Raw genomic sequence first — 21,820 nt, 5'->3', positions numbered from 1 at the left:
CTGCAACTGAGGTATGTGCCCTTGGCTGGAATTGAACCCAGGACCTTTCAGCTCAAGGGCTGACACTCTATCTACTGAGCCAAACAGTCTAGAGTAGGGGTGTCGAACTCAATCAGAAAAGGGGCCAAAATCTAAAATCCAGCCTAAATCGCGGGCCGAATGGTTTACTGAACAGTCATAAACTGACAATGTCATAAACTGACAGCGGAGTGCAGTGATGACAGCGCGGTGCGGGCCACATTACAAGGCCTGGCGGGCTGGATTTGGCCCGCGGGCCTTGTGTTTGACACATGTGGTCTAGAGCCATCTAGTACTTCTTTTTAAAAAATATATTTTATTGATTTTTTACAGAGAGGAAAGGAGAGGGACAGAGAGTTATAAACATCGATGAGAGAGAAACATCTATCAGCTCTCTCCTGCACACCCCCACTGGGTATGTGCCCACAACCAAGGTACATGCCCTTGACCAAAATCGAACCTGGGACCCTTGAGTCCGCAGGCTGACGCTCTATTCACTGAGCCAAACCGGTTAGGGCCATCTTGTACTTCTTGAGTGTTTTTCTTTCTCTATTTTTTTGCTTATAAAATAACTTTGTGTTTGGCTAGGTATACTGCTCAGAAAACATATTGTAATCAAGGTTTCAAAAGTTCAGACTACACCCCCAAAGAGTAAAATGGGCAATCAAAATAGCATGACATACCAACCAGTGTGGCTCAGTAGTTGAACATCAACCCATGAACCAAAAGGTCACAGTTCGATTTCTGGTCAGGGCACATGTCTGAGTTGCAGGGTGTACAGGAGGCAATGGATCAATGATTCTCATCATTGATGTTTCTATCCCTCTCTCCTTCTCCCTATCTCTGCAATCAATTAAAAACATTTTAAAAAATAGCATGATATGTATACACATCCAAAGTATGTCCTTAAAGTATAAAAAATTTGCTCTTCTTATCTCCCCAGTGCAATTCCTTTACCTCCAACCTCCTAAAAACCGAAGAATCATTGGTGCAAAATAATTGCAATTTCTATGTAACATTTTATTATAGGCAAAAAAAAAAAAAAAAAAAAAAAAAAAAATGTTGACACTATCATTACTGTAACCGCAATTAAGGGAGGACTACTTCTCATCAGAGTTCATCTGCAATAAAGTGATCTTACTGAGCTTTGTGTTCCTTCTTGTCCTATCCGATGTGCAAACCAATCTCCATGTGCGGGTGGTCTGCCTCCCAATGGCTAATCATTTGTTACTTGCTTTACCTGAAACACAGCAATCTTAGAACAGTGGTTCTTAAACTATGATTTACCTGGGAAGGTTTTTAAAATCCTGATGCCCTGGCCATATCCCAAATTCATAAAACAAAATTACTAGGGGTGACTCCATCTTCAGAATATGTTTAACTCCCCCGGTGATTTTTATGAGCAGCCACGATTGAGAACCAGTGGCTTAGAAAAACATCTATTATGATGGGTAGAGGCAAAATACCAAAATGATATTTGTAACATTTCTGTCTTAATCTATTTTCAGGTTTTTAGGCATGGAGACCGAAGTCCCATTGATACCTTTCCTAATGACCCCATTAAAGAAACCTCATGGCCACAAGGATTTGGCCAACTCACTCAGGTTGGTTGGATTTTTAGCTAACGTTGGTGGTAAGTCTCAGGGGAAACTAAACATTGTGGGGTTTGTAAGCCATTGAAACCATAAAACCACTTTGGTTACTCAGATCTAGGAAAATATTTTGCACAATTATCTGGGTTCTAAAAAGTCTAAAATGTGTTTCAATTGTGGAACAAAGAGGAACTAACAGTTAGCCTTAATTTCTGGTCATGTCCAAGTCAGTCTTAGTGACTAATAACTGTACCAAAAGTGTATTAAATTTCCTGTTTCGATTTTTCAAAACATATTTTTATTGATTTCAGAGAGGAAGGGAGAGAGAGATAGAAACATCAATGATGAGAGAGAATCATTGATCAGCTGCCTTCTGCACACCCCCTACTGGAGATCGAGCATGCAACCCGGGCATATGCCCTGACTGGGAATCAAACCATGACCTCTTGGTTCATAGGTCAACACTAAACACTCAACCTCAAAGCATACATTGCTCCTATTACCTCCTTCCCCCATGTTAGAGGGGTGGTGATGATAGGGGTGGCCAGGAGTGGCAAGCAAATGAGCATATGGGGCCAAGCAGAAGCCACAGGGACCATGTCCTCTTTGACTCCTGAAGCTCTGGTGAAGGTCTGGATAAAGACAGACCTGAACGCGGTGTTTCTCAAAGCATGGTGCTCTAATACATAGATCTGAATCACTCGGGGCACTTGTTAAAATGCAGATTCCAGGGCTAAACCAGGATTTAATGAGCAGGAATCTTGGGGGGAAATGCTGAGGAATCTACATTTCAACAAGCACCCCTATATACATTCTGCTTCTGACGCACAGATAGGCTTAGGGATCATTTAGCTAAAATAATGCTTCTCAATGATTACTGGCCATCACAGTCTTAGTGAGCTTGTGGAAAACTGATTCCTGAGCTCATCCTCACACTAGGGGGGGAAGGGGGGTCAGGAATTTGATTTCTAACATACTCTGAAATTATGCTAATTCTGATGATCCACAGACCATACTCTGAGTAACAGGCTCTAGCTTTTCCTGTACCACGCATAAGTAAACTGTACAAATAATAAAACATTGCACCCAGAGGTTGAATGTGAGCTTCAGATTCATCAAATCCAACCTGTTAATGGTTGAATTTCTTCCACCAACCCCCAAAGTGGTCAACCAGCCCTTTGAATGTTCTGCCCACAAAGATGACCATTGAATTCCCTACCACACCAGGGATGAATCATTTATGTAAATCAGATTCATCACCAGTTATAACTGTATGAGGCTCTATGTTAAGTGGTAATGAAGGTAAAGAGTTTTCTCAGGGAGTCATGACTGAAAATTACAGCTTTTTTTTTCTTGTTTTCATTTAAAAATGTGTTACTGTGGAACTATTACAGTACACAATTGCTCATTCATTTAATGAGGAGAGATGAGATGCATAGATAAGAGTCACAGAACTTACTTTCAATAATTTGTGCTTTTATTTTCCCCCTAGATGGGCATGGAGCAGCATTATGAACTTGGAGAGTATATAAGGAAAAGATATGGAAAGTTCTTAAATGAATCCTATAAACATCAACAGGCAAGTTGGGGAGCTAAAAGTGGGAACCTTGTCCCTCTGCAAGAATTTAATATAACCTTGCATTTCTCAGCGTGCTTTGCCTATTTCCCAACAGATATCTTGCTTAGAAATGTATTCCTCTTTCTACAAATATTTTATTCCTAAAACGTTATGAATATGAGTGAGCTAAAATGTTAGGGACACCAATGGTAAAGACTTTAGCTTGACAAGTAGTGATATGTAGCCTCTACTTAATTCGTCTCTTTTGTCAATTCAATTATTGGCATAGCAGGTTGCTTTATAGTGTGCCATGCTCATAATACTGTCCCTTCCATAACAGATCTTATGATCATGATGCTATTACAATGTTTGCTAATATTTTGGTGTGGATATCCTGTCCTTTCTCAGGTACTAGCTGCACAGAAAAAAACCCACAGTTCCTCTCAGTTGGATTCTGCTTTGATTTTCCCACTCTAGGTTTATGTTCGCAGCACAGACATTGACCGGACATTGATGAGTGCCATGACGAACCTTGCAGCCCTGTTTCCCCCGGATGGTATTAGCCTCTGGAATCCCAACCTGCCCTGGCAGCCCATCCCAGTGCACACAGTCCCTCTTATGGAAGATCGGGTCAGTATTCTGAGAAAACCAGGAGATTCTATTGGGCCTAGAAGGCAGCATCAGGTTGCTCAGTACTTGTGGATTTGGGAGTCTGGACTCTTCTTGGGCTGTGCAGCCTTAATTCTTTCCTAAATAAAGGTGCAAAGAACAAAGTAGGATATAGAAAGCCCAAGGCAAGAGAGAGTAGGAACAGAATTTCTCTTTGGATATTTATCATCTATTTTGTTTTGCCACTCTTTCAACTTTTGGCAATTTGTCCCTATCTATCTTCTCTCTCTCTCTCTCTCTCTCTCTCTCTCTCTCTCTCTCTCTCTCTCTCTCTCTCTCTCTCTCTCTCATAAGTACATACATACATACATACACACATACACATGGCTCCCAGTGTTCAATTCTTTGGTGGCCCACACAGGTTCTCCTCCATCACAGAATATCCTAAGACCTCTTTACCTACAAAGTACCCTTCCTTCCAAGAAAAATCCCCATTTCTAGGTAGGAAAATGAAGAATTGAATTGAATAGATGATTGGTACCAAACACTTTTTATGTGTCCTTATATTTATTTTGAATGGACAATATTATTGTTCTCCTTTGATAGCAAGGGAAATAAGTGCTTAGAGAAGTTAAACAAAATGGACCCAAAGCCACACAACTGGTAGGCATCACTGCTGGAACCAGGTAATTCCAGAACAATTTTCTTCTCTGAAAACCAGTGCTTCTCAAATTTAGCTACATATTAGAATCATCTGACAATTTCTTAAAACTCCGAATGCCCAGGGGACTCTCCATGACAAATCAGCATCTCTGAGGTTGGACCCCCATATCAGTATTTTTTAAAGCCACATCTGAGGATGTTTTTCTTGATATTAGAGAGAAAGGAAGGGAGAGATCAAGAGAGAAACATCAATGTGACAGAGAAACATTGACAGGTTGCCTCCCATATGTGCCCTGACCAGGGATTGAACCCATAACCTTTCTGGTGTATGGGATGACACTCCAACCAACTGAGCCACACCAGCAGAGCCAGACAGCAGTGTTTTTAAAATAATCTCTCTAGATGACTCCAGAGATAGCCAAGTCTGAGAACCAGTACTGTAAGGCAAGCTGCTTTGAGAGAAACTCTCGAGTTTATTTACACTGGGTAGGACTGATCAAGAACTCTTTAACCTTTTCAGAGGAATTGCTATTTTTAATAGTAATAAATCTAACTCATCTCCCAGGTATAGAATCTAAGACTATATGAAGGAAATAGTTTAGGACAAGGAACCCTTCTCATTCCTCTGCAGTCACAGTAAAAGCATGACCATCTCATCTCTCTCTGAGGCTCATCGTGACTACAGACTGTAGCCCACACACCTCGGGGGTGGGTTGCTATTCTCTGTCCTGCCAGTGCTCCTGGAAATGTGATTCAATTGCTGCATCTGGTGACATAAGAATTTTTCCCAACCCTGTCAACCTCACTCAATCTATTCCAAACAATTTTTCTAGTGTTTTCTGAAAAGTCAGGATTATTTATTTATTCCTCTTTCCACCACATAATCAGGAGTGAAGTATTATGACTATCAGTATTCTTAGGAGTTTGTGGGTATTTTCTTTTAAAAAAAAATTCACTTTCAACACAGCCTTTTCTGCTTAAAGAGTGGACGGCAACACTAAATTTAGCCAAGGTAGACCAAGGTAGCTGTTAAATCCTTAATCCCAAAGGTAGTAATTAAATTAAATAACAAAGAGAATAGTAAAGAGAAAAACGAGGAGAGTGAGGGAGAGGAAGAGAGAAACAAGACTACCTATTTATGGCTTCCAGCTCCCTGCTCTCTCAGATAAAACAGTCCTCTAACATTAACTAGAAAATCTAATAAAATCAAGCAATACAAAGTTATCCCCAGAGCTGTGCTAAGTGCTATAGAGAAATATGCCAGGTTTCTTCGTTAGTTTATGGATCCATTTGATGGAAAAGATTCACATGTGTGAAATGTGTAGAATCCAATGCAAGATGGTGAGCAGTGATTTCAAATACAAGCTGCACATTCTGGATGAAGTTAGAGAATGAGATGTACATAGAGCTACCAAAGGACAGTCAGTCAGTCATTTGGGTCTTTGTGGAGGGAATGAGAACTTGAACCAGACCTTGGAGGAGGGGTAGGAAAGAGAAGAAGGCAGCCGGAAGGCAGTGAGTGAATAAACATGCCCTTCTGTGTACTGAGTTCATATTTAGAAAGAATAAAGATGTCTTGGGTACAGATTAGATAATCCAAATTTAATAGCCCGAAGGAATCATGAGGTTGTAAAAGGAGGGCTGGATTTAAAGTTGGGAAAAGCTAGGTCTGAGAGCCAACTACTTCAGACACTTGACCTTGAGTAACTTCCCAGCACCTCAGTTTCCTTTTCTGTAAGCAGTCGCCCCCAACTCCTTATTAGGGGCTTGAGAAAACTAAGTTGGTTAAGAAATGGAAAGGACTTTGTAAACTGCAAAATGTTTGGCAGGTGTTTAGGTATTATTCTATATAGTAAAAGCGTAGTATGCAAATTGTCCCCTCACCTGGGAGTTTTTCCGGGAGTTCAACCAGGGGGAAGGGCTGACTGGGGGGAGGGAGGAAGGCTCTAGGCAGCAGCCAGCAGCAGTTAGGGACCCTACCAGTGCACAGATTGCATGCACTGAGCCTCTAGTTCTATATATTTTCAGCCTGATTTTTTTTCAATATGTGGATAGAGGAAACAAGTCCAGAAAGGTGAAATAATTCATTAAAACCTAGACCTTTAAAGAAACAGCCTTGTGCTTTTTCCTCAATAATGTCATTTCTAACTATGGAAAAATTTGAAAATCATGCAATGAAATTTGACTTAAAGCAGTAGGTATAAAAGTATACTTTCTTCAAAATGTCAACTGTAATTGAAAACTTTTTAAGTATACCTTCTTCAATAACATACATGGATGATGAGTAGTGTTTTGAGGCATTTGTCTGACAGTGACTTAGAAGGAAAAGATACCTGAGCCTCTGACGTGATTGAAACAATTCAGAAATAAGGAAATGAGGGCTTGATATTAGATGGCAAAGATGTTAGGGAAGGAAAGACAGGTAAGACAAGTGACACACAAGACTCAGAAATGACAGGAAGCAACTTAAATAAAAAAGTGTTTTATCAGTGGCTGTTCATATGCCAGGCCCTGTTCCAGGCATTGAGGACACATGAGTGAACAGAATAGTCAAGATCTGGTTGGCCCTGAGTTTATATTTTAGAAAGAAAGAAAGAAAGAGAGAGAGAGAGAGAGAGAGAGAGAGAGAGAGAGAGAGAGAGAGAGAGAGAGAGAGAGAAGAAAAGAAAAGAAAAGAAAAGAAAAGAAAAGAAAAGAAAAGAAAAGAAAAGAAAAGAAGGAAGGAAGGAAGGAAGGAAGGAAGGAAGGAAGGAAGGAAGGAAGGAAAGTCAGAAAGAAAGAAAGAAAGAAAGAAAGAAAGAAAGAAAGAAAGAAAGAAAGAAAGAAAGAAAGAAAGAAAGAAAGGAAGAAAGAAAGAATTTTCAGATGGTAATGAGCTCCTTAAAGGAAATAAAACAAGGCAATGTGGAGGCTGGGCAGGATGGTTAGAAAATCCGGGGTGGGAGTCCGTGGGGGAGTGTCTCAAGCAGGGAACAGTTCACAGAGACCTCAAGCCTGTGTGTCCAAGGGACATCCAAGGCCCACAGTGTTGCTGGAGATGAGTGAGGGAGGACAGCAGTGGGAAGCAGGGCAGAGCAGTCACTAGGGTCCAACCGTGAGTTTAGGTTTTGTTCCAAGTAAGATGGAAAGCCCGGGAGGGTTATAAAGCACAGGATGGCATGATCTGACTGATGCTTTAAAAGGCTTCGAGTTTACACAAATCAAACAAAAAGGTTTTGTGAGGCTGTTTACAGAGATGGCATATGAAGGTAGGAAGGGTGGACACTGTCCTATCCAACAGGAAACTCAGTGGTTGAAACACAGGTTTGGGTAGCTTGGACGGGAAAGGGATAAGGAAGACCAGGAAAAGGGGTCTATTCTGGAAATATTTTGAAATCAGCAAGCAATAGAGAGATGGTGAAGAGGAACTGGTTAAAAATGAAGAAGTTGAGCTCAGCTTTGTACATGTTACATTTGGGGGAGAAGAGTACCATCCAAGCAGTGATATCTACCAAGGGCTAGAAATTCAGGGCTAGCCACAGGGGGAAAACAAGAGCAGCAAAATCAACTCGGAGTCACCAGCCTATGGAGTATGATTTACAAAAGCTTGTTGGATCTAAACTTACTTTTGCATGATCACTTTGTCCTTGTAATAGGTCTTTAAGTATATTTTTCTATGGATTTAATATGTGCCCTTATTTTAACAGTCTGCAAATTTGCAAGAATTAAGCCAACAAATGGGTTAATTGATATCTCAAGATTCTTTCCAGAACCTGCAATTCATTTCTCTATACTCATGAACACCTAGAGAATAAAAGGGGTGGGGAGGGAAGCAAGAGATGGGTTATTATCTCACATTGAAAAGCCAGGAAGTATGAATTTTTACCAATAGCACAGTTCTCTTAGGCAAGTTCATGAAAGGGGGAAAAAATGATTTTCAGTTCTAGGTACCTATTCTATTTCTAAGACCAGCAGATCACTTACCTCTTTCCCCTCAATTTTAGGATTTCCACTCAGCTCAAAACACATTTAATACTCTTATGAATGTTTCTTTGCATCTAATGTTTAAAATATGGCTGCAGCTTCCTTAGCAAAGTACTTCTGACTAACGAAGGTTTTATTATTTTTCTTTTGTCCTCAGTTGCTATTTCTGCCTTTCAAGAACTGCCCTCGTTTTCAAGAACTAGAGAGTGAGACATTGAAATCAGAGGAATTCCAGAAGAGGCTGCAGCCTTACAAGGTTAAAAATTGTGTCATTTCACAATGGTGTGTGCATAAGTATGAGGGCCAAGTCAAAGGGCAGGGCTGCAGATTCTTGAAAGTGTGGGTGGAACAGGCCTGCGGTGGCTGGTCTAGGCAATCAGGGAGACTCCTTAATGAAGGTCAGTCATCATTTCCTCTTCCCCATCCTTGTGCTGGGACCACAGGCAGAAAGAAGCTTATACCTATGTCCCTGAGCAGAACCAGGTGAAAGTGTGTGGCTGGCTCAGAATAAATGCAAATCTGAGATGATCTGCACTATTGTGAGGCTGAAGGACTGGGCCTACTGTACACAAAGGATAGGTGTGTTTTTTGTTCATTTGTTTGGGTTTTTTTGTTTGTTTGTTTGTGTGTGTGTGTGTGTGTGTGTGTGTGTGTGTGTGTTTTAATGTCTCCACTTTGTGAAATGTCCCTTTCAAGACTATGGAAAAGGTAAATTGTCTTCCAAAATGCTTGTCAGAAATTGCTGCCAGTTTCTTCAGGCAGATAGCTGAATGGGGGGGGGGGGGTCTCATGAACGTGGCAACCTAAGAATCATATAGAGAATGTTCGCATCTCATCCACATTTCACATCTATAGCCATTCAGCAGTCGTGTTTCTGCTGTGTTGTCCTGGGGTCCTTTGACCAGGGACATGCTTTCCCTTCTCACCTTGGCCACTGACTTATATGTGAGTTATATGTAACCTACTTCCACAAAGAATTTTGAGGCAGTGCACTTCAGTCTGCTTCTAGGACAAACAAGGAGCATGTGGCGGTAAGCCAGCCTTTGCTCACATTTTGAATGCAAAGAAATGATCAATTAGTATCTGTTTAAAAAAATGGGTATGTTTTAATTTATTTTTTAAAGAGAAAGAAAAGGAGTGAGATAAAAAGATAGAAATATCGATCAGCTGCCTCCTGCACACCCCTACTGGGGATCAAGACCATAACCAGGGCATGTGCCCTGGCTGGTAATTGAACCAGTAACCTCTTGGTTGTTGGGTCGATGCTCAACCACTGAGCCACTCTGGCTGGGTTGGCATTATAGCCAGTAATAGTAGCACACTTTTCTGTAATGAATAACAGTCCTCAGTGGGGGTAATCTAGGCCAGGGATACTACTAAATATCCTATAATATATAGGGCAGCTTCCCACAACAGGAAGTTATCCAGCCCAAAATAACAATAATGCTGACGTGAAACCTGGCATAGAAATATCTTTACCTCTCCATATGTTTCAGGATTTTATAGAAACGCTGCCCAAATTTTCAGGATTCCATGGCAAGGACCTTTTCAGAATTTGGAGTAAAGTCTACGACCCTTTATTTTGTGAGGTAAAAGAAAAAAATATATTAAAAATGAACCTGAAATCTGATTTTGATTTATGCCTACTTTGAAATAGATGAATACATTTTCTTTTGCCTTTTTTTTTTTTTTTTTTTTTTTTTTTTTGCAGATGTATTACTTATACTTTCTTTGATATTGAAACATAATTCAGGCCTTCTTTATATTAACTTGAACATCCTGACTTCTTCTCACCATTATTTATGTTTCCCACCCTTTAGAAAATTGCAAACAAAATTGCTTTTCTTCTGTGCTTTGTCACTTATTTTTCAATCACTTAGGAATGCTGGGCTCCTGTCATAGATGTTAATGAAAACACAATGTTATTGTACAGTAAGAGAAAAAAATTAATCTGATTTCTGGATATAAAACAAGCAAACCAACTTTAAGCCACTATTGAAAATGGTTTATCAGGAAAGGATCTCTTCCTTGCCATGTAATGCATACAAAAATAGCCTTTGAAGCTAAATTAACTACTGAGTTGTTCAAGGACATGTGGTGTTTTGTACTCACGTGCTCCACCTGCTGGCCAAAAGGAATAATCTACAATCCTGGTTTCCCAACCAGTTCACAGAATCCTGGGGCAAAAGTCTCACCCCCTTCTCCCCTTCCTTCCCACCCCCCTCCGGCCCTCCTCCCACACACACACACAACACATGTCCACTCCTGATTCTGTGGTCCTCGTGAGTGTCTGCGGGGCAGCAATCACCTTCATAGTTCCATCGCAATTACAGATGACACCGTTTGCCCCCCTCCCAAGCTCACACTACATTCCCAATATTACTTTTTCATCAGCACCTGTTTCAATGAAGCTATGTCAGGCTATTTAGAAACAACACTCTTCAATGGAGACAAGAGCCCACATTTTGGTTCCAGTCTTGATTTTTTTTTCTTTCTTCTTTACTACAGTTTGATCAGAGCTATACCATAATGTGGTCATGGTGTGTGGTTCTTTTTCACCTCTTTCTTGTTTCCTCACTTCTCACTTTTCTTTGGTCTTTTCTCTCTCTCTCTCTCTCTCTCTCTCTCTCTCCCTCCCTCCCTCCCTCCCTCCCTCCCTTTTTTTTTTTTTTCTACCTTTGAAACTCAGGCAAGCTTAATTAACTTTCATGCCAGGTAATAAATATTGGCACAGCATCTCTGCCTACCCTGCTGTATAATTCAGTCATCAATTTACCAAATGTCCACGGTGTGCAAGGTGCAGGCATTCCTCAAGAGGCAGAGAACTGGAAGCTGATGGGAGTGGGAGTATATTATCAAAGGCTCTAGAAATATCTTACCTTCCCATCCCTCCTTTTAGGCTGCTCATCCAGCTTTTAAGGATATATATCATCTAACCCTGTTGGGTTGTACTTACCCCTAGGTTAATAAAAATATTTCTAAACCTCTCATAAGAGAATAAAGTATATTCCTGCCCTACCACAACCTTACTCTGAAAAATACGAATTATCCTTTGACCCAGAGTTAAGCCCAAAGCTACGGACTTATAGGAGGGGGCAGATTAGTTTCTTTGACTTTTCCTTCTGAAAATCAATGCTACTATTTATCACAAAGTGAAGTTTTCCTAGACGAAAGCACAGGACACGAAAGGCTGAACCCGGTAGCTCAATGGGGTGGAAGAACCAAGAGGGCACTCAGAAATGAAAATTCACATTTCCTCCCTTTCTCTTCGCTGCAGAGTGTTCACAATTTCACGTTACCCTCCTGGGCCACAGCGGACACCATGACTAAGCTGAAAGAATTGTCGGAATTGTCCCTCCTGTCCCTGTATGGAATTCACAAGCAGAAAGAGAAATCCAGACTACAGGGGGGTAAGTACATTTTAACAAATGAGAGGAGCATATTGAGTTTGTGGTCGCACGATACAGGTCTAAGTCCTGGTTCCACGACTAATCAGCTATGTGACTTTGGAAAAATCACTTGATCCTTCTTGTACCTACCTGTTTCCATGATGCAAAACCAGGATAATAATGATATCCACTTCATAGGTCATAGGGATTAAAATTAATTAATATGTTCAAAAGGCTTAGGACAAACACTATCTGGTACATAATATGCTGAAGATAAACGTTATGTGTTATTATAATTACTAGCATTACTCTGGGCCTTAGTTTTCCCATCTGGAAAATGAAGGCTTTGGGCTAAAGCTAAATGATATTTTTCATCCTCTTCAGATCAAAGAATCAAGGATTTTGTATCTAAGCCCCCATGAAAATCAATGTGTCCAGTGACCTAGAGGATGAATTTTTCAAGTGGGTGGTATGACAAAAATGGCCTTGGCGGTAGCTATTTCAAAGGTTAATAAAACATATTTTGCAGGCTGATGATAGCCTTTAGATGAATACCTATTGCAATTGGCAAGCTTCTGACCCAACTTAAATTTTTTCCATTGGTGTTACAAAGTGCTTATTTCTCAGTGATGCTTCTCCTCTATGATAATGAAGGTGGACCCAGGCAAGAGGATGCCAAGCCCTTATAATCAGGACAGGTGGGTAGAAGGAAGAATCCAGGATCAGACAGGGTGGAGATAGACACTGAGGGCATCAATAGGAAGTCCAAGACACCAACTGGTGTGTCAGGTTCAGGTGTTGTTAATATAGGCATTAAAACTAAGGATGGAGAGCAAGAGAAGGTCCATTATGTCAGGCTGACATAACAATGAAGCAATCCTATGTCATGGAGATGATTCAAATCATATCCTCTACACAGTTTGAGGAAAACAGTACAACACAACAGGACTCCATCCATAACAGGCTCTATTTTCATGGGGTCAGGACAAGTTCAGCAGAACCTCAGAAGAATGCAGAGAAGCAAAGCATCCTGGTGGTTGGACCACACTGGGAGGAAGTTCACTTGGAACTGCATAGCTAGAGAAAGAATGCAAATCACCAGCCAGGAGAGGAGTCAATTATAGCTACCAAAAAAGCCTGATGGAAGCTATAACCAGAAGAGCAGCTAATGAGGCATGAAGTCCCGGTAGTCAGGAGCAACTGCATATGAGGTGTACAAAGTAGCTTGTGGCAAATGCTTAGGAACATGGTCATTAGTGATATGAGGAAGTTACAGGCCTACTGTCACAGAAGTCTTGATGGCATGGCACAGAGGCAGACTTGGTAGAAATATACAAGTTCTTACTTCATGCTAAGGATATGGGCAGCAAGATCCAGCCTTTTGGGAAGGGAGAGTATCCAGAGATGAGTCTTTGATGGGATCTAGAGGAAAGCAGCAGGCAGGATACAGACAGTGTGTCAAGGACAGAGCCCAGGAAACAGCTTCATCCTGTGCACTAAATAACAAAACGATGCAGAGGTGGGAGATGGGCCTCATTGGCTATATAAGCACCAGGCCTCATACAGGGACCCCCAGGTGCCAGCATTCTGACTTAATACCAAGTCCCATTAGATGGTGGAGGCAGGAATCTTGATTTCTTTCCTCCAACCTAGTTATGGGCTCAGGAATTCAGCCCCTTGCCACTGAAAATGCAGTCCAAGGACCAGCAACATCACCTATCATGGAGCTAGCAATGCAAAATCTCAGGCCCCACTTCAAATCAGAATCTGCATTTTCTGGAGGAAATCCTGTGCTATTGATAAGCCAGGAAATTGTTTCCTGGGTGATCCCTACCAAAACACTACTCAGCCTATTGTTCTGATCTTGTTGGGCAAGAGAGACTTGTCAGCTGCGTGCTTATTGAATGATGAAGTGACTGGACGCCATCCTGAAGAGAAAACATGTATTGTCTGGGTGACAGAATCACATGGGAACATCAGAACGTTGAGCAGCAGCTTCGGAGCTCTGCCAAAACTGTTCTATCTGTTGGTTTCCGGGGTGACACTGTTGGGTAATATACGCCCTCAACTCACCTGCTACACACACACCAAGAAAATCCTTCCAGGTCATTTAGAAATACATGGCTGGTCATACTCATATTGATGGAAATCTCTGTGTGCTCTAGATCAGGGGTTGGCAAACCACACCCTGTAGTCCAAATCCAGCCCACTGACTATTTTTTGGTAAATAAAATGGGATGGAAACCCAGCCACATTCATTCTCCGGTCATGCCTATGGCTGCCTTTGTGCTTCTACTCAAGAGTGAACAGCTGTGACAGACACAATGGCCCACAAAGCCTAAAACATCTACTATCTGGCCCTTTTCTGAAAAAGTGTGCCAATCCGTGCTGTGGCCCAAGAGTAAGGGAAGTGGCATTTATGTCTTTCAGTCAATGGCATTTTGTCTAGTTTATGCAGCGTTAATAAATGATGCAGTGGGGAACTCAGCAGCTAGCTTATATTGCAGCATGGCCCGATGACTAAGAGCCAGAGTTGTGAAGTAGGACATGCTGGTTCAGAGAAGCTCAGCCTGTCTGCTCAGAGTTGCGTAATCTTGAACAGGTCGCGGAACCTCTCTGAGTCTCAGTTTCCTCTCCTATAATACATCATTACTAGGATGCCAGAACTTGGGGGTACTTGAGATAGTTCCCCTAGTTTCTCCGAAGACCAGGTGTACAGTCACTCCCAGCCAAGAGTTAATAGCATCCACTGAAGCCTGCTGCACAGGCACCTGCTGACAAGGGACAGGTTGATTGAAGATGGCTGTTATGACTACAGAAAATTGGCTGCAGGCTTTAGTGCTGATGTGGCATGAAGATCAAACATAAGTTCTTACGGGCTCCCTGAAGGCAACCTTCCCTGGGACAGAAAGATGTAGGCCTGTTGAGGATGTGGCATCCAGCTGCTTCCATTTTGTTTTTGTTTTTTATTTTTTAAATATGTTTTTATTGATTTCAGAGAGAGGAGAGAGGGAGAGACATCAGTGATAAGAGAGAATCATTAATCAGCTGCCTCTTGCAATGCCCCCCACTAAGGATCGAGCCCACAACGTGGGCATGTGCCCTGGCCAGAAGCAACCCTGGGTCAATGTTCAGCCACACCAGCCTGGCCAGCTCCTTCCATTTTTAATGCAGTCACTGCAGGCCTGGCCTGGAGGGCACCATTGGCTAATAACGGTCTGGGGAAAAGCCGTCTGAAATCCCTTCCACATTGCTCGGCCTCCTAACTTACACAGTCAATTACACAGTCAGAATTTAGTAAAATAATGCATGTAAATCACACTGCTAGCCCACGGCAGATGCTCAACCGAAATTAGTTCTTTTTCTCTCCTCTTAAGTCTTGAGAATCATAGCAGAGAAAATCACTAAGTATGAATTAACCGAAAGCTTATCAACTAAAAGAGAAGTCCCTGTTTGGTCCAGCTCCACAGTTGCTCTCTCTTCTTTTAGGTGTCCTGGTCGGTGAAATCCTCAATCATATAAAGTCAGCAACTCAGCCATGGAACCTCAGAAAGCTTATCATGTATTCTGCAGTAAGTATTTTTGTCTCCACTCAACCTCCATTGTTCAGGTGTGTGATCTCTTGAAGGTGGGAGCCTAATTTTTTTAAAAAATATTTTTATTGACTTTTAGAGAAAGAGGAAGGGAGAGGGAGAGAAACATCCATGTGAGAGTGAAACATCCAGCTGCCTCCTGCACACCCCCTAACTGGGGATCGAACCCACAATCCAGGCATGTGCCCTGACCAGGAAGCAAAGGGACAGCCATTCAGTGCACAGGACGATGCCCCAACCAATTGGAAAGTCAGTCGCACAAGTTTCCCTTAGTTTCTAACCTGGTTTCCAGTTCTAACTTGTGTGATTTCTGGGACGTCACACTTCTATAACACCAGCCAGGGCAGGGCCTCCTCTTGATCATCATTTCCTTATTGCCCAGTAGGTGGTAAGCACGTGTTCATAGCTTTTAAAATTAAACACATAATTCTGGCCTTTGAGGAATTTGCAATCTAACACTGACAAGAAGAGTGTATACAGAAACGCCCTACAAAGCAGTACAGAAATGCCATCAAGCCAGCGCTTTGGTGCCTCAGAGAAGACAAACACGCACTTTTCCAAACCATAGGAGAGGAGAAGCAGAGTGCAGGACGTGGTGATGAACTGCAATGTGGGTGGAAGGCAATGATGTGGAAGGTAAAGGCAATGTTTCAAGCCTCGATGACTGGGAGGAAGATGCAACCATTAACAGAAGTAGTTTTGGGCCAGGTGAATGTACCAATTAGACAACTGGGTTTGAAATGCCAGGGGGCATCCAAGTTGAAAACTCCAAATGGCAAATGGACAGGTAGAAGAGGAAAGGGAAAGAAGAGTTGCAATATGAAGTTAGAGCTGCATTTGGGTTCAGAAAGAAAAGGGAGCGATCTGGGAGAAGACTCCCTCCATGGAGCAGGAGAGACAGGGGAAGAGACACAGGTGGAGGGGAGTTTGCAGGGACCATGCCCTGAATGCCCGACCATGGAGTCTGGGAGGAGCAGGGAAACTGGACATCGTATGCGGACTCGGTCTTCCACCCACTGTCTCCATGACTGAGGATCTTGCAGATGTGGTGTGGCTAGAGAAAGCCACGCTTTCATTCTGCACACAGATGGAAGAGGTGATTGAAGATACAGGGGACTCTGCTTATCATTAGGGGTTCTAAATGGCATCGACCAGAGAAAAAGCTCATGTAGTGTAGTGCTTCCTGGAGAGAGGCAGGCCTAGAAAGTCAGTTGCACAAATTTCCCTAGTTTCTAATCTGGTTTCCAGTCCTAACTTGTGTGACTTCTGAGACATCACATATCTATAAACCATTCCTTTCTCTAGTAAAAGTTCTAACTCCTTTTGAATATATTACGTTGCAATATAACTTAGACAAACAAATGTTATACCCATTTGGCAGATATGGAAGCTGAGGATTTCCAAGAATTAGATAGCTAATCAGTAACAAAACCAGTTCCCTATTATTCTCAGCCACTCTGGGATGAACATTGAACTATTTTTCCTCTCTCTGAGAGTAAGGGACAAGGAGAGATAGAAATATCAATGATGAGAAAGAATCACTGATTAGCTGCCTCCTGCACTGCCCCTACTGGGGATCGAGCTTGTAACCCAGGCATGTGCCCTTGGCCAGAATCGAACCTGGCACCCTTCAGTCTGCAGGCCAACGCTTTATCCATTGAGCCAAACCAGCTAGGACAGAACGATTTTTTTTAAATATCTTTTTATTGACCTCAGAGATGGAGGGAGAGAAAAAGAGGGAGAGAAACATCAATGATGAGAGAGAATCATTGATCAGCTGCCTCTGACACACCCCACACTGGGAAATGAGCCCATAACCCAGGCATATGCCCTCACTGGGAATCTAACCATGACCTCCTGGTTCATAGGTTGATGCTCAACCACTGAGCCACACTGGCTGGGCTGAACAATTATTTTTAAGCTATACACTCTACTTCCTTATTTTTTATTCTCCTTAAACATTTATGACCTCATATATTCCTCTCCAATTTTAAAACCCCAGATTATCCTATTTACAAAAAGAATCTAGCATTGATATGTTCCAAAATATTTTAAAATTTTAATAAAAATGACACAAGCTGAAAGAGAGATGCCTCTGGGAAAAGGTATGGGAGAAAAATCAGAAGATTTAGCTTAAATGTACTTTATTCCTTTGTGTGATTATATGACAGTAAGTAAGCTACTTAATTTTTCTTGGGTCTGTTTCTTCATCTTTTAATTGGAAGTAATTATGTATATGCAAATCTGACTGCCTAGCACACAGCACATGCTCAACCAAAATTAGTTCTTCTCCTCTCTATTTCTATAGTCATTAAGGGTATAAGAGATTTAATTGAATCACAAACCATCATGGTGCTTTACAAATGCTTAATATATACCTATTGAATGTAAATCTGAAACCAAGGTAAAGAGTAAAAAATGATTTATAATATTTCAAATCTCTGCAGCATGACACTACTATAAGTGGCCTACAGATGGCGCTAGATGTTTACAACGGAATCCTTCCTCCCTATGCTTCCTGCCACATAATGGAATTGTACCTTGAGAAGGGGTAAGTATCTAAGAGGTGCTTTTCAAAATTAGTATCATTGGACCTGAAGGGTTTTTTTTATTATTATTGCTATTGTTAGATTAGCTGTATTCTTAAAATATTTAATTTTTAGATTGGTACATAAACTTAAAAATCATATACTATATTATATAATTCACTAAATTAAAAATAATGTTTGCCATTCACATTTTATGAAACAATTATATCCAAACTTCTGTATGTATCTTAACTTGTCTTCCCCACTAGAGTCAAAAGAATCCCCTAACACTGTTTACCAGCAATATTAACTAATAAGAGTAAATTTGGCTGCTATAGAAATGAACCTCGAATTTTCAGAGGCTTACTTAATCAATGGAGATTTATTTCTCACTCATTCATCTGACAGTTCAATGTAGATGTTCCTAGTAGGAGCCACATGTGGTTATTCAGAGACTCAGAGTTCAATCTTTTGGACCTACAATTTTTAAGAGTGCTGGGCTCATCTGCAGGCAGTTTGCAGAAAGGATCAAGAGGGTGGAGAAAGCAACCTGCTTATGAACCACCTCAGCCCAGAAGAGGAACCTATCACTTCTACTTACATTCTACTGGCTAAAATTAGTCACTTGGTCCCACTGAGGTGCAAGGGGTTCTGGGAAATGTCACTCCTTAGCTTTAACTACGTTCTATGGAAAGAGAATCACAAACCTTGAAGGACTTTGGGTCATCTTTGCCATAACATCTTTGTTTAAAACTACTTAAAAAAATACGTTTTTATTGATTTTAAAGAAAGGGAGAGGGAGACAGAAAGAGAGGGGGAGAGAAATATTGATTGGCTGCCTCCTGTATGTATACTGATGGGGACTGGACCCAATAACTGGGCATGTGCCCTAAGTAGAAATCGAACCAGTGAACTCTCGGTGCACGGGACAAAGCTCAAGCAATTGAGTCAAACTGAACAGGATTATAAGTGATTACATATTTTTATATGGCTTTTTAAAGGCTTGTTTATACAACATCCAAATGTACAATTGTGAGGTTATTATACTCCGCTTCTAAAGAAAAAAAGAAATCATTAAATCCTATCTGAATTTCTCTCTGGCCTCTTTGACAAATGACTTTCATAAGCATTTCATACCAACTCTACTGAGATTGGTTTGGACAATGCACCTTCCCCAAAAAGTACACTGTTTTTTTGAAATCAAATATGGGGAGATCCCTCTTTAATATGAGAGAATGTAAGGATTTGAATATATATCCCCATTTTCTCTTTCTGAGGTATAATTTTGATAAAGTCTTTGCTGTATTCAAACACATATGTTATGTATTATTCAGTTCCATGTTTATGACCTGGTTAAGGAGAAGGGAGATGGATTTATTCAGAAGAAAGACTGAAAAATACTGAGGAATGAAAAGAGAGAAAAGGAAGGAGCAAATGAGAAGCATAAAGGAAAAACAATAGGAGAAAGGAACCCCAACATCCCACCCCAATTCTTACTCAAAGGCTCATCAAATCACCCCCAACTGCTCCAACCACTGCCTTTCCGTTTCTTCTCTGATTAAGTATTCTGTTCTCCACCTCCTATGTCCCTGATCATCTAACCAACTAACCCCCTTCCCCCATTCCCACTCTCTTGATCTGGTCCACTTGCACTATCTCCCCATTCTCACCCCTAAATTAGTTAAGATCTACTTATTCCCATATATTTTTTCTACTAATCCCTCAGCTGGTGGGTTACAAGCTAAGTAGAAAGAAATTCAATGGCAAGTTCAACAATACAAAAATACAATAACAGAGCTCTCTCCACTACCTTCCTCCACCAGGGACTACTTCGTGGAGATGTATTACCGGAATGAGACTAACCATGAGCCATATCCCCTCACGCTGCCAGGATGCACCCCCAGCTGCCCACTGACGAAGTTTGCTGAGCTGGTTGCACCTGTGATCCCCCAAGACTGGGCCACGGAGTGTAAACTCACAAGCAAGCATGAAGGTACTAAGGACACTGGGGATGCACGCAAAGCCCTGCAGAAAGGGCAGGACGCCCTTCCTTAGGGTAGATGGTGCTTTGAGAGTATAACATAGCCATTGCCCCCAGACTTAAAAGAAATAGGTTTTGGGTGATAATCATATATTTCAGGGACCCCAATTTCAGACAAATCCTACCTCTCTACCTGCCCCTGCCCCCACTTGCCATAAACCTTAACGTGGTTTATTTCAGTGTTAATATAAAAGGGCATCAATGCCAACATATAACCAGAGATAAGACTTTGGTCAAAATTCCTGGAGCTCCCATGAGCAACACGATTGACCACATAGGACCTTTTGTTGTTTAAATATTCCAAGATTTTATTTAAGCAGAATTAAATGAGGCTATTCTTTAAGTGTCTGAAGTGGAAAAGATTTCAAACAAATCTCGGTGACAGCAAAGATGGGAAGACTTTAATCCTAAGGCTAATGGGCAGAGAACCAACTTACCCATTATTTCCTGTGAGAAGCAGAGAAAGGCGCTACAGTACAGAGATGTTGAGAAGTAACCTACACCAGGAAACTGAACCTATCTTTCAATGTTCTGTAAAAACGTATTGGGTGGCAGAGCTGAAAAATAAATACCTCTTTGTACACTTTGGCACGGGAAAATTCGTGTTACTTTTGATGAAAGTAAGAGCAATCTTGCCAGCAAACTTTGCTGTACATATGCATATGTATAGACATAATAGCAAATAATTTATTTGCTGAGAACAAGATACTCAGGCCCAACACATCAAGATGAGAGCCCTGCAGAGTGTGCTCTCAAAGCTCCATGGTAAGACATGTTGCATGTGAAGTTAATTTAAAAGAGGAAGTATGATTACATAGTTTCAACCTGGAACAAAATTAGAAATGTCAGAATGTCCTGAACGCCTCCAAGATCTAAGCTTATTGGAATATTGAAAGTGTGCCTGTGATACCTGTTCTGACAACAACAGCGACGGGTAAGGCTTTGGTCCTGTTTTCTGCAAAAAACCTAAGCACCCACAGGTCCTGCTGAAACTACTCACTATATAAGAAGAAATCATGTTCAAATGATGACTCTTTGGAGTCCAGTAGATTTGTCATGTTATAGATGCAATACATCTAGAGAACAACGTGCTATGCCACCCTTAGGGCTAAAGATGAAATGGTTTCTAGAGATGGTTTCTACTGGGCACCAGAGTCTACAGCTAGGCCATTCCCCCTCCCAGTTGGCCATGGGATGACTGACACGAGATACTGATTGACATACTTTTTTGCATGATTTCTTTCCCAAGTAAATATGTGGCTTTGGGGACATCATCTAATTATTCTTTCCCCTCCGTGCATGTAACTTTCCTCCAGAAGTGAGCCAAGTGTAAAATAGGAATAAAGTCATTGTTAGGAAGTTCAATACCATTACATTTTTATAATGGATGATGAAAAGTGTGTGTGTTTAATTATAATAAAATTCCAGGACAGATTTTAGGGACTTTTTTTGTTTTGTGGCTTTATTTTAATGTAACAGGAGGAAAAATATATAAAGTGAAATTATTTGGCTGGCTTACATTAATATTATACATTGAAAATGTATTTAGTTTGGACTTGACTGCTTTGGATAAAGGCTAAGCTGATGGGTGTCTCTGCTCCAACTATTCAGGATAAAACTTGCTAAGAAAACATCCTTGGGCAAGTTATGATATAGTATGAATTAAAGAGATACATATTACACAGAATAACTAGGGTTCATGTCTTATGTCTACAAGGGTTGCTATGGGAACAAGAGCTACCTGGATTTGGAGGGAGGGAGGTAGTAAGGACTGTCAGAGAGGCTTCTTGCAGGAAGTGACAACTGACCCATCTGAAATCAGTTTGGATGGGGGTTTCTAAAAATGTGGTACAAGGTACTTGAAAG

General features: G+C 41.2%; 1 protein-coding gene across 1 annotated transcript in view; it reads left to right on the top strand.

The window, feature by feature from the left end:
* ACP3 (acid phosphatase 3) overlaps positions 1–21,820 on the top strand; it is a 36,951-nt gene that overhangs the window by 8,044 nt on the left and 7,087 nt on the right. The window contains exons 2-10 of the mRNA XM_084902148.1: positions 1,527–1,622; positions 3,103–3,189; positions 3,646–3,798; positions 8,561–8,659; positions 9,900–9,992; positions 11,681–11,813; positions 15,282–15,364; positions 17,833–17,936; positions 19,737–19,906. Coding sequence (XP_084758274.1) covers positions 1,527–1,622; positions 3,103–3,189; positions 3,646–3,798; positions 8,561–8,659; positions 9,900–9,992; positions 11,681–11,813; positions 15,282–15,364; positions 17,833–17,936; positions 19,737–19,906 — 1,018 coding nt within the window. The remainder of the gene's footprint in view (positions 1–1,526; positions 1,623–3,102; positions 3,190–3,645; positions 3,799–8,560; positions 8,660–9,899; positions 9,993–11,680; positions 11,814–15,281; positions 15,365–17,832; positions 17,937–19,736; positions 19,907–21,820) is intronic.

Source organism: Pipistrellus hanaki (assembly GCF_964339955.1).
Source record: "Pipistrellus hanaki genome assembly, chromosome: 13".
In the NCBI taxonomy this organism is placed as follows: domain Eukaryota; kingdom Metazoa; phylum Chordata; class Mammalia; order Chiroptera; family Vespertilionidae; genus Pipistrellus; species Pipistrellus hanaki.
This window is presented reverse-complemented; position numbering and strand designations above follow the sequence as displayed.